At 37.0% G+C, this 13874-nt stretch overlaps 1 protein-coding gene across 3 annotated transcripts in view; it reads left to right on the top strand.

Annotated features, from left to right (window-relative positions):
* adam10a (ADAM metallopeptidase domain 10a) overlaps positions 1 to 13874 on the top strand; it is an 82685-nt gene that overhangs the window by 16148 nt on the left and 52663 nt on the right. For all 3 annotated transcript variants that reach the window (XM_057831403.1, XM_057831409.1, XM_057831396.1), the window contains exons 6-15: positions 51 to 206; positions 288 to 380; positions 1413 to 1584; positions 7974 to 8137; positions 8211 to 8394; positions 9531 to 9681; positions 12177 to 12360; positions 12450 to 12561; positions 13275 to 13495; positions 13583 to 13709. In XM_057831403.1, coding sequence (XP_057687386.1) covers positions 51 to 206; positions 288 to 380; positions 1413 to 1584; positions 7974 to 8137; positions 8211 to 8394; positions 9531 to 9681; positions 12177 to 12360; positions 12450 to 12561; positions 13275 to 13495; positions 13583 to 13709 — 1564 coding nt within the window. The remainder of the gene's footprint in view (positions 1 to 50; positions 207 to 287; positions 381 to 1412; positions 1585 to 7973; positions 8138 to 8210; positions 8395 to 9530; positions 9682 to 12176; positions 12361 to 12449; positions 12562 to 13274; positions 13496 to 13582; positions 13710 to 13874) is intronic.

Raw genomic sequence — 13874 nt, 5'->3', positions numbered from 1 at the left:
ATTTTATGTGTATAAAAACCTGCTTTACAACCCCCTTTTCGTTTGTACAGGTTGTCGACAATGAGCATGAAAACAGAGGCTACGGTCCTGTCATTTTTAAAAAGAAGAGGGCAGTGGAGCAAGATAGAAATATCTGCCAGCTTCTAATTCAGGCTGACCACTTCTTTTACAACTATTATGGCAGTCGAGAAGCTGTCATTGCACAGGTATTATATAAACACAAGAATATAGTCTTTAGATGTCCCATTCTTACTTGAACATTATCCAAATCTTGCCTTTGTTTACAGATCTCCAGCCATGTCCAGGCAGTTAACGCCATTTACCAAATCACAAACTTCAATGGCATCCGAAATATCGGATTCATGGTGAAAAGGATCATTGTGAGTTGGATATCTTGCGAAGCTTTGTTTATTCTTTTCATGCTGTGGATTAATTAATAGTGATATATGTTGCGTTTACTTTTTATCAGAGCTGCCACACATGAACAAAATTTTGATAGTCCAATAATTAGTTATTTTTGAGAGTAGACAACTTATCAGCTCATATATAATTCATGTTATTTACTGGTATGTTACTCTCATTGTTTTCCAGAGCAAAAGCAGATATACAGTATCTCAGAAATCACATTTTCATTAATTATGAAGCTAATCATTTTACATTGAGGATAACATAAATCGGACAATATTCACAGTTTTTTCCCTTTTGTTTATACTTGTTTAAACTAGAAAGTCGGAAAAAAAAAAGAATATACTGATAATATTTTACTTCACTTTATAAAAATAAAATTTCAACCAAATAAGATTTTTTAGGTTTTTCTTTGTTATAATTTTTTTTATTCATATATCAAAGTGAATATAGTATTTTTAGAAATGTTTTTTCTAGAAAAATAGATTAGGCAAAAAAAAAAAAAAAAAAAAAAAAAAAAGCTTTTTTTTTTTTTTTTTTTTAAATACACATATTACAAATATTTTTTTTACAAGAATATTTACATTTTTCTTTTTGATTAAAAAAAAAAGATAGTCAAATAGTTGTTGATTATGGTAAGATAGTCAAATAGTTGTTGATTATGGTGGCACTTGTACTTTTTATACTGGTATACCTGCATAAAGTGTCAAAAACTGAGAACTGTAAAAGCAACAACTATAACAACCACAATGGGTGTACACCAAACTCCCAATGTGGCACATTAAAACTCTTCACCCTATAAAGACACTCAGATTCCCATTCTCTCTGTGTCTCAAACAGATGAACAGGGAAGGTTACAAGAAAATAAAACTGTAAAAGTAGTGGCATATCTGAAAAACAACTTCAAATTATTGTTTTTCATTCATAAATATTAGGTTACAAATTTTAATAAAATACATGTAGCCTGGGTTTCATTCTCTGTCCTGATAGATAACTTTACCTCTCAGATAAACAGCACAAATACCCAACGTGACAACCCATTTCGTTTTGCCAACATTGGAGTGGAGAAGTTTTTGGAGCTCAACTCTGAACAGAACCACGATGATTACTGCCTGGCTTACCTATTCACCGACAGGGACTTTGACGGCGGCGTCCTTGGCTTGGCTTGGGTCGGCTCAGGTTCGTTACAACCTCCTATGATGTTATTGTGTACATCAGGGGTTCCCATTACGTCGATCGCAACGCTAGTGTGGGTAGCGTGCTGCATCCCAAAAAAATAATAAATTAATGCACTTAGTTAGTTATGTTTTGTGGTTAACATAACCTCATATTTTGCTCACAGAACATTATTAGCTATGTACAAAAAAAAAAAAAAGTTTTTTTGAACCCCCGCTGTTAAGGTAGATCGCGGGAGGTTGGCTTCTTTCTAAGGTTCTTGGAAACTTTCTAAGGGTTGAATTAAGGTCTGGAGGAGGACTGGCAATAAATGCTCATTTTAGTGCCATTGACAAACGAATGCTAAACGAATGTTCATTTGGCCTTCAAGTTTAAATGGATTGGATGTCTAGAGCTGTCAATGGCAGCCAATGAGTTAAGAGACATTGTTGAGCATAAAATTGTTCAACTGTTCTCTTTATTGAGCCTCTTAAAAGAAAAAGTTTTCTCATTTCTTATACATTTTATATATGTGGCGGAAAACACAGACAAGACTGAAAAAGCAGTTTCTGCTCTTGCACTCCTCTTTAAAAGAAACTGCTGTATTTTAAGCCAAAACAACTGTTGTGTTTGATAGAACAATGTCTTTTTTGATAGAACAATATGTCTATATGCTGCCATAGCAGATTCATCGAGCATTAAGCCCCTAAACTATTTTTAATTTGTCCGTTATACCCTGAAAACCCTGTTTACAGACGTCGCGCAACCGCTTATTTTAACCCAGCCATAAAACTATGGTAATTATATTTATTGTTCAAAATGTCTTTCATTTTTAGCTTAGAATCATTAATTGATTTCTAATATTTCGTTTAAAAAAAAAAAAACGACTTTAAAAAATTATTCACTCGCATATGTTAAACTTTTAAACAAATGACGTCACAATGAAAAAAATGGCGTCTGTAAAAAAAGTCACGGATATCTATCTTATAACTATTGCTTAAGTGTATTTTTTTTTGTTACTATTGTATTTTCTCCGATATGTTAGATGATAAATAATTGATCCAAACAAAGAAAAATTGAAAACAAACGTTTAAAGGGGTAAATACAGAACAAGTATTTGATTGGGTTTTCCCATTGGCAGTGTATCAAATACTTGTTCTCCCCACTGTATAGAGCCTACCCACGTACCACGTGCTCGCTGTATGGTTCCGCCCACTTGTCCGTCATTTTGACTCTGTATTAGCATTGTTTTCAATTGATGGCGGAATTTAAAATGCATTTCATGGAAGACCCGGTGCTTTCTGATGCCGCAAACTCACTGGATCTGTTGCATAAAAGGCGTTATGTGGAAAAGCTTCGTTCTATACAGTCGCCAGATCCATATTTGATGCCTAGATCGATGATTTTTGACCGGCTGCCTTCACCGTCTCTGCCTGACCCTGATATTTACAACTATCTTGTCCACACAAAATCAGCCTATTCTCACGAAAGTTTGAAAAACTTTAAGAGCTTGGAGGCTTATAAATGCTACGTTGCTGGTTGGGTGAAACAGGTCCTCGTACACGAAAATTCGGCAGGAATCTTGTGCTCGGAAGGTGAGTTACGAAATTTTCAATTCAAAATCTTTTGTTCTTGCTAACATCCACTGTCAAGTCTAATGTATTTCATGTCATTTGTCAATGGAGCTAGGGCTTTTAATGTTTATATGGTTTAGCGATAGCACTCACTACATACATACGTGTATGTTGTCGGCGATTAGCCTAGCAATGATCTTAATTGTGGTTATTTGTCAGCCCCGTAGACGAGGCCAGTTTCTTTCACTTGGTACCAGCTAAATATTATTCAAAAAATAACGATGGTGGAAGAAAGGGAAGTCACAAACATCTTGAATTTGAAACTATGTCATACTACGTCGTATGTTGTCGGCGATTAGCCTCGCAATGATCTTAATTGTGGTTATTTGTCAGCCCCGTAGACGAGGCCAGTTTCTTTCACTTTGTACCAGCTAAATATTATTAAAAAAATAACGATGGTGGAAGAAAGGGAAGTCACAAACATCTTGAATTTGAAACTATGTCGTACTACGTCGTATGTTGTCGGCGATTAGCCTCGCAATGATCTTAATTGTGGTTATTTGTCAGCCCCGTAGACGAGGCCAGTTTCTTTCACTTGGTACCAGCTAAATATTATTCAAAAAATAACGATGGTGGAAGAAAGGGAAGTCACAAACATCTTGAATTTGAAACTATGTCGTACTACGTCGTATGTTGTCGGCGATTAGCCTCGCAATGATCTTAATTGTGGTTATTTGTCAGCCCCGTAGACGAGGCCAGTTTCTTTCACTTGGTACCAGCTAAATATTATTCAAAAAATAACGATGGTGGAAGAAAGGGAAGTCACAAACATCTTGAATTTGAAACTATGTCGTACTACGTCGTATGTTGTCGGCGATTAGCCTAGCAATGATCTTAATTGTGGTTGTCAGGCCAAAACCCTCTAAATATATATTAAATGCATCCCACTTGTCCGTCAAAACATAGTGTTAACCTGTTACGGCTACGTACATTTCTCCTATTTACGGCGTGTTTTTCTGCTCCTTAACATTAATAATCGAAATGGTGAAGGCGTGTGTGGCTGTTGGTTGCACTAACAGAGAAGATGGAAGGAGAGACTTGAAGTTTTACCGTATTCCGAGGGATCCAAAGAGAAGAGCGAAATGGACGGCTGCAATTCGACGTGAAAACTGGACACCAAAAAATCACCACAGACTATGTAGTAGTCATTTTATATCCGGTAAGATGCATTTAATATATATTTAGAGGGTTTTGGCCTGACAACCACAATTAAGATCATTGCTAGGCTAATCGCCGACAACATACGACGTAGTACGACATAGTTTCAAATTCAAGATGTTTGTGACTTCCCTTTCTTCCACCATCGTTATTTTTTGAATAATATTTAGCTGGTACCAAGTGAAAGAAACTGGCCTCGTCTACGGGGCTGACAAATAACCACAATTAAGATCATTGCGAGGCTAATCGCCGACAACATACGACGTAGTACGACATAGTTTCAAATTCAAGATGTTTGTGACTTCCCTTTCTTCCACCATCGTTATTTTTTGAATAATATTTAGCTGGTACCAAGTGAAAGAAACTGGCCTCGTCTACGGGGCTGACAAATAACCACAATTAAGATCATTGCTAGGCTAATCGCCAACAACATACACGTATGTATGTAGTGAGAATGCTATCGCTAAACCATATAAACATTAAAAGCCTTAACTCCATTGACGAACGACATGAAATACATTAGACTTGACAGTGGATGTTAGCAATAACAAAAGATTTTGAATTGAAAATTTCGTAACTCACCTTTCCAAGCACAAGATAGATTCCTGCCGAATTTTCGTGGACGAGGACCTGTTTCACCCAACCAGCAACGTAGTATTTATAAGCCTCCAAGCTCTTGAAGTTTTTCATATTTTCGTGAGAATAGGCTGATTTAGTGTGGACAAGATAATTGTAAATATCTGCGTAGCAGATGTCAGGCAGACAGGGCGAAGACAGTGGGTCGAAAAACATCGATTTGGGCATCAAATATGGATCTGGCGACTGTATAGAACGAAGCTTTTCCTCATAACGTCTTTTATGCAACAGATCCAGTGAGTTTGCGGCATCAGAAAGCACCGGGTCTTCCATGAAATGCATTTTAAATTCCGCCATCAATTGAAAACAATGCTAATACAGAGTCAAAATGACGGACAAGTGGGCGGAACCATACAGCGAGCACGTGGTACGTGGGTAGGCTCTATATGAAAAAGAAAATCTCGACCTCTCCTTGATGTCTGCGATTTCTGCATTGCGATCCTTGTTATATCGCCATGTTTCACCCATAAAATCCCCCCAAAAATCCAGCTGTGGCCATTCACAGCTGTGTCTTGAAACTCAGTGATCCATGCTACATGGAGTTTTTGAATCGAAACAAGGTAAGTAGTAAGTGCACGATAATATCTCGTTAAAGTCATGGCGTCTGTAATTCTGCTCTCACCTCCAGATAGGGTTTTGCTGTTTAAAAAACATTTATTTAAAAAAAAATGCTGTTCAAAATTTTTCTTCCCCCTGAAAATTGAGATTTTAAGCTTTCCAATGATGTATCACACATGCATGTTGGACAATTTTGAAATTTGGCCAAATTGGGTGTCTCAGAGCGGAACTTAAAAGTCACCTGAGTGTTTTCCGCCATATATATACACAGCGAGTGTTTCAGAGTCGGGCAGCCTCACCTTGTCGTGCCACGGCAAAATTGCATCATAGCATGACAAATGAGATTTTTTTTTTGTTTTCACATTTTTTTTCCCAAGAAGAATCATAAGAAAGATCTATTTGAAATATTTCATTAGCCAGGCTAATGTCGTAGCTCTCAGCTACGGTACATGTACGTAAAATGCGTAGCTGATTACGGCTAGGTTACCCTACTTAGTAATACGACTTTTTTTCTCGTAGCAATAGTACAACTTACATCTCCTAGTCCTTCTTTTTCCTTTTATTTGGCCCTAATACGTACTACAGGGTGTTCCAAAATAGTTGACCCCATTCTAAATGCCCATATCTCGGAAACTACTTGATGGATCTTAATGAAACTAAATACACTTTATGTTGAAGGTCCTAGGTTTTCAGCACTGTCTTCGGTGATTGAGTCCGAGCATACTCTAACACGCAAAATGCCTTTTCTTTTAAGTGAACGGCATTTCTTAACCTGAAAAGATAGAAATGCCAAACGTTACACACAAAAACTTGAAATGTTTCTACACAAGCTGTGAAAATTTGAGGTAGTTCCCAAAAAAATTGTCAAAATTATTGGCCTACGAAATGGGGTCAAACATTTTGGAACACCCTGTACATTACCACAACAATAATAGCTCTTTTGTTAATGGACCAATGGTATATGTTTGCATGGGGACGTTAGGGACATAACACTAGCAACTTTTCAGGATGTTCAAATTGTCCCCACCAACTTTTAAGCAACCTTATTTGCATTATATAATGAGTTCAGTTATAGACGTAATTTAGATGGTCTTTTTATTATTCGACTAGATTTAAGAAAAATTATCAGGTTAAGAAGTTATGAATTTGCAGTGTGAAGGTTAGTACAAGTCAATACAGAATTATTTTTATTTATTATTATTATTTTGCTTTGCTCATTTGGTCAATCAATTGATTAGGTTCGTATTGGTGAGAAATATAGCCTTGAACCCCGTTCACCACAAGTCAATACAGATTTATTTTTGCATTGATCATTTAGCCTATCAATTAATTTGGTTCATATTGGTGAGAAATATAGCCCTGACCCCCATTCACCCAATCTGTTTGATCTTATTAATGTCCCGTCCCCAGCAAAAAATGTACATGCAGGTTATGCTTTTATATCGTCACTACCAATAATGAGAGCAAACATACGCCCTTCTAATGGACGCATTTCAAGGAGTATGGGGAAATTCTAACTGCCATGTAAAGAGTTTTACTAGTTTCGGCGAGAAGGTGAATAGTTTTTTTGTTGTCCGTGAGCTACATTTCCACATAAGCGCACATCGAGGTACCATTTAGCTTAGCAAGGAGAGGTATGAAAGCCATTTTTCGAGTGTCCCAGAGCTCGCGAAACTTAAAAAGCGCATTTATCAAGGTTTCGTCGGCCGTGATTGCGTATATTCGTCCGCCGTAACACCCTGATTGCACAGATTTAAGTACGCTTGCCCCTCTGCTATTGAATGTGTTGTTGACTTTAGCGCGGCGGCGCTCTGAAATAGAGCAAAGCTCTATTTTGGGCCCCGCCTCTCGGTGCTAATTTATTTAAATTTGCCGTTCCATCCAAGACGGCCGTTCACCGCTCACTTTTGCCGAAAACTCAGATCCATAATACTGTAATGCCTGGATGGGGGGAAGGAGAGGAGTCGGTATTGGCTTACCCACTTTATTGTGGCAACAGTAATAAAGAAAAACAATAACAAAATAACAGTGGGCTGCCGCGACATACGACCGCTATCTCGCCTGCTCTCCTTCCTTCCTTCAATGTCACAGCTCATCTCTTAAGGGGGCAGCGCATAGTTACAGACATTACAATACACAATGAATAGGTTGCTGCTGAACCCTTCACACTTGGCTGCTGCTAGTTTGAAACGGCCTTAAAAATATATATCTTTTGCAAGGCGTGGCTGCTTTTGTTTTGGTGTGGCAGTGCGCCACAATGTTTTACATGTAGAGGAAAACCTGATATATATAATTCAAATATGTGTCACTCTGCCCTTTAGTTCAAAGTTCACAATTCTGTTCACATTTGGTAGTGTGATCATCATGAGCGTCTATCTGACAACCTGTTTGCAGTCGCATAATCAGTGTTCCATTCTGGAAACTCAGAAAACTCGGGAGGCATCTGTGAGAAAAACAGACTCTATTCGGATGGGAAGTGGAAGTCGCTCAACACAGGCATTGTCACCGTAAAGAACTACGGCTCACACGTCCCTCCGAAGGTGTCGCACATCACCTTCGCCCATGAGATCGGGCACAGTTTTGGCTCTAATGTAAGTGCGAACTGACAAAACAACTGTTAATCTTTTGGCATTGTAACCGCTAACACATTGCCTATATTGACAGCATGACACTGGAATCAAGTGCACTCCAGGAGAGTCTTCCATTCAGGCTGAAAAGGAGCTTGGCAATTACATTATGTATGCCAGAGCTACCTCAGGAGATAAGCTCAACAACAACAAATTTTCATCATGCAGCATCGACTCTATAAGTGCCATTCTCACAATCAAAAAGGATAGGTGTTTTGTTGGTAAATACTTTTATTTTACTACTTAGTAATTGTCTAACATTACATTTTCTAATTTTAGCTGAATTGTATTTGATGTATTTAGTAGTTTTGTTTGCTGCAAACTGTGGTTCTACAAAATTCTAAATGATTTTTATTATCCTTTCACTTTTTGGGACTAACACTAATGAAAAATAGGAAAAAATACCAAATTAGTGAAACCAAGGCATTGGAGGTTCAGTTCCACCATAAAATCACACTTCAGACCAACAAGTGGCGAACAAAAACTTTGGGAAAAGAAACATGTGAAGGAGAACTAAAAAAACATACTGTACAGCTATTAAACCTGCTGTGTGTAGCACTTTTTTGGGGGTATTTTTTTAAAATAAGAAAATCAGTACATTTTATGATTTGTTTTAATTAAAAATAGGACAAAAAAGTTAAATCTCTTTTTATGTTTTAGAAATTAAAAGGGAAATTGATTTTTAAAAAAATTAAAAATCAAAATATTTTTTTTCAGTATTTAATGCATGCGTATATATGTACCCAATATTTCAAATAAACATTCATTTTAAAATTTGTTTTGTCTATTATTTTAAGGAAAAACCTTATTTTTATTTATTTTTTATTTATTTTACTTATTTTTTTTATTAAAAAAAAAAAAAATATATATATATATATATATAAAATTAAATTAAATTAAATTTTTAAAAAATTAATTATTATTATTATTAAAAAATTAAATTAAATTAAAATTTGTTTTGTCTATTATTTTAAGGAAAACCCTTATTTTTATTTATTATTTTATTTTACTTTTTTTAATTAAAAAAAAATATATATATACAAGCCTATCCTTATCAAAGAGTACAGAAACTTTAAATTTCTGGTTGGGAAACACATATGGTTTATACCAATATACACTCTATATGCTTAAAATCCTTATATCTTCTCAAAAGCTGTGCTGCAGTGCTGTTTTAAAATTCAAAGCACTGCCGTCTTGAAAGGATCCGTTAGCTTTTAACAGTGATTGTCAAACGGTCGCCATAAATATTAGGAATCCAGTTGAAGACTACAGTGGCAGTGAATGAGTTAATGTCCCCATTGAGTTGAACTGAATTATAGATTGGGATCCGGTTCTGAATTTGTTTCTGACTGTGCAGTGTCTGGACAGCCTATCTGTGGTAATGGACTTGTGGAGGAGGGAGAAGAGTGTGACTGTGGCTATCGCGATCAGTGTACTGACACCTGCTGCTATGATGCCAATGAAGAGGAAAGCAAAAGGTGTAAACTCCAACCTGGAAAGAGCTGCAGGTAAAATGGGATTAATGTTTATGGGTCATTCTAGAATTGGAAGACATTTGGTCTCATAATTTTTGAAAAATAAGCCTTCACTTTTATGATTCTCTGCTACATATTTAATATTAATAGACCATAAACTATTAAAGGCCTGATTAGCTCAATTTACAAATCAATTGTATTTTTATTACATGATTTGATATTTACAAAGCCTGGAATAATCACAGTTAGGCCTGCAGAATATATAGTTTGAATATCGCCATCGCGATGTGCGCATGCGTGATAGTCCTGTCGCAGGATGTGTGATGATGATTATTTTTTAGAACACGAAAACTTTTGGTTTGCTTCATAAAAGCAGCAAGTGTGCTGAGACATGGCTTCCTGTATCCCTTTTATATACAGCAATCTTCATCATAATCATATAATTTATAAACCCCGTTAGCCTGGATTAAAAAGTATTATGAATACAATCATATATTGTGGTTTTGCAATTTTTTTGCACTTTCAGTTAAATGGTATAATAAATATCAATATAAATACATATAAATATATACCGGTAAATACAATTTAAGTAAATTGAAGCACCTTTATAATGTAATAATAAAAGAATACAGAAACTTAAGATAACATTTTTATAATGAAGAATATGATGGAGTTTAAAGAAATTTAAAATAAAGAAAAAAAGAATACAAGGATAAATAAGAAAAACATGGGGGAAACTCATGAAAAAACAATAAAATATGTCAATGTCTTCTCAAACACAGCTATTCAAGTCATTTGGTGAAAATTCTTTGTTTTAATATTGCAATATATATCGCAAACCCCCAAAAAGTTGCAATGTAAGTTTTTTTCCAATATCGTTCAGCCCTAATCACAGTAACATGGTTGCAAATCCCCCAAATGTTTTTTCCCCCTCAGAATTATATGGTAGCTCTTTAGCTAACTAGCATATGGTGTATTCTTGACCATATGCATCACAAGCTTGCGTAAGGTAGTATGAGAAAGTCATTCATGCCAACTATGTTAAAAATAAGAAAAATAGAAGCAAGCTTCTTTGGTAAACTGATGATGTCAGGTCCAGCTTATCATGCGATTCACCACTTTCTTCCTCCACCCTGATAAGAAAAATTACCTGAATAGGGTTTGTGTGCTTGTTGTGGGACATATTTGGGAATATTTGAGATATTTTGTTTATTAAAACATGTTCTCACATGTACAACAGTTTGCAATGAAAGAAAAAAAAACATCAAAATGACTTGGTTTATTTGAGATTTAATTAGGGTTGCCAGAAATACGGGACACCCCCTTTGCGCCCAAAGCTGTACAGGCAGAGAAAAAAAGGGACATCCCCAAAACTCCTAAAATGCATAGAAATGTATCTATTCATTTATATTCCGTATTAGTTCAATACGGAACGCAACATTTAATTCCCAATTTCTGATTGTTCCGTATTTTAAGGGACAGGTGGCAACCCTAGATTTAATTGGTCATTAGGGTGGGAAAAGGCAAAAATTGAATTTTAGGCATTACTCTAGACCAGACGTCCAAAGTCCGGCCCGGGGGCCAAATGCGGCCCGTGGTCAAATTTCAGCCGGCCCCAGCCTCTGTCATAAAATCAATAACGTCTGGCCCGCACACAGACTTAATAAATTGGTCAGTAGTACTGCTACTAGCATATGAAGTAGCTTACACACTAAATGCTGCTCCTCATTCACCCACTAAAAGACAGCAGCACTCTAAGCAACATTATTCCATGTGACCCTTTACTTCCAATTTTCTAAAATGGCGACAATCAACAAAAACAAAAAAAAGTTGACTGCGACGGCCGATGCTTCAAGGATAGGTGGAAATTGGACTATTTCTTCAATAAAATAAGCAACAACTGTGTCTGCCTCATTTGCAAAGCGACAGTCGCTGTTTATAGAGTTCAGTGTGAGGCGATATTACCAAACAAGACATGCTGACATGTACGACAAGATTAAAGGGACGATAGGCAGCGAGAAATTAAAGAAAATTGAAGCTAGTGTAATTTCACAGCAGCAGAATTTCCCAAGAGCCCGAGAGTCAAAAGAGAACCCCACAAAGGCTAGTTGCGAGATTATTGAATTTATTAATTTAAAAAGATCATAACGCAAATGTGATGCACAGGATGACTTGCTAAAATTTGCTTAAATATATTGTTCTACGTAAAAGACGTCAGCTAAGGTCAGCCCCCCACATTTTTACCACACCAAATCTGGCCCCCTTTGCCAAAAGTTTGGACACCCCTGCTCTAGACTGATTTGGTATTGAAAATATTTTCCAGTATTTTTTTCTTTTTAGATTTGGTATCAGGGCAAGTAAATTGAACCAGAAAAAAACATATTTTAGTGTTTTGTATGTGGAATATTTAAAAGTTTAGAAGGGCGATGTAAAATGTCCTCCAATTCTTGAATGACCCATATAGGCATATTTCCACATGCACTCCAAATTTAACACACATATATAACTACATCCAAATCTTTCTGCAGCCCAAGTCAAGGCCCATGCTGCACTGAGGTGTGCTCTTTTAAGGACCAACTTCACAGTTGCAGCAAAGAGTCGGAGTGTGCCTTCGAGGGCATGTGCGACGGAACCACTGCTCAGTGTCCCACCGCTCAACCAAAGGAAAACTTCACCTCTTGCCACGAGGACACACAAGTCTGTATCAAAGGGGTACGTGACCGTCACTTTTCACTTTTTGTAATTGATGTAAAAAATTCGCTCTTCTGATGAGTTGACTTCTTTCTACTTATTGAGTGCAGGTCTGTTCAGGTTCCATTTGCGAGAAGTACAGTCTAGAAGAATGTACTTGTGCTAGTGAGAACGAAAAAGATGATGTGGCTGAACTCTGTCATGTGTGCTGCATGGAAAAAAGTGAGTTGATTAATTGTTTTTGTATATTTTAGTACCATTGACTGTGACACATGTCCAATCAATTTAGACGGTGATGGGTTGGGGGTTGATGGGTTAGCATTGCCAATCAAAATGTCTTCACCTAAAAAAAAAAAAAAAATGTCTTCACCTAATAAAAGTCCAAATCTTGTAGGGTGCGAGCAGCAGTTCGACACTAATTTCAGCAACCTCCACCACATCTCTCTCATTGTCACTTGAACAAATTTCCTTTGGAGAGTTAGATTTATTGCAAGAAATATCCACTGACTCACAATGCCGCTTTGGAGATTGCTATGGTGTTAAGATCAACTGCTCGGTTTTTTTTTTCACCTCGAGTGACCTCAGATTTCATATTTTTTTCCACCACATCATCATAAAAGTTAACTTTTTTACAGAATGTACTAAAGCCAGTGCATCCAGCTTGATGTACAGTGGGGAGAATAAGTATTTGACATTGGCAGTGTATCAAATACTTGTTCTCCCAACTGTGCTGTTATTCAGATGTATAGCAGTTGATTTGGGTAAAAATAAACAATAAAAACGGTCCGGAGGAACACTTTAAATCACTTACACAATGCACTCAAGTGTAAATATACATATGTGAGCTATTATGTTATGAAGGCAGGTTTTTTAAATGTTTTACACATAAACTCTCGTCTTAGGAACAATTAATTTCAAGGTTTCTGTGCCCTCAGTGAACCCTAGCACCTGCAGCAGCACTGGTTCGGAGAAATGGGCCCAGTACTTCAACGGAAGAGTCATTAATCTGCAGCCAGGCTCACCATGCAATGATTTCAAGGGCTACTGCGACGTGTTCAAGAGGTGTCGTCTGGTGGATGCCGATGGGCCTCTTTCAAGGCTAAAGAAAGCCATATTCAATTCAGAAATCTATGAGACCATAGCTGAGTGGATCGTGGTGAGTGTCAAGGATAGAGGAATATTATGTTTCTATTTTTGACGCCAGGGCGTCAAATGGTTTTGCTGATGTGTGTCTACCGGCCAGGATCACTGGTGGGCAGTGCTTTTGATGGGCCTCGCTCTTATTTTGTTAATGGCTGGTTTCATCAAGATCTGCAGCGTCCACACTCCCAGCAGCAACCCAAAACTGCCTCCTCCAAAGCCGCTGCCAGGTACCGCACACAATCGTGATAATAGTGACACCAAATACGCTTATAGTGATTATTATAAACGCTGGAATGACCCTTCTGTTTTTTTTCCAATGAACAAAAAATTACTTCTGAGTGAGCTGTAAGCATTTGGCAACTAGACTTTTCGCCACTGGATGGCGGCAGTAA

The sequence above is a fragment of the Corythoichthys intestinalis genome, chromosome 1 (assembly GCF_030265065.1).
Source record: "Corythoichthys intestinalis isolate RoL2023-P3 chromosome 1, ASM3026506v1, whole genome shotgun sequence".
Taxonomy (NCBI): Eukaryota; Metazoa; Chordata; class Actinopteri; order Syngnathiformes; family Syngnathidae; genus Corythoichthys; species Corythoichthys intestinalis.
This window is presented reverse-complemented; position numbering and strand designations above follow the sequence as displayed.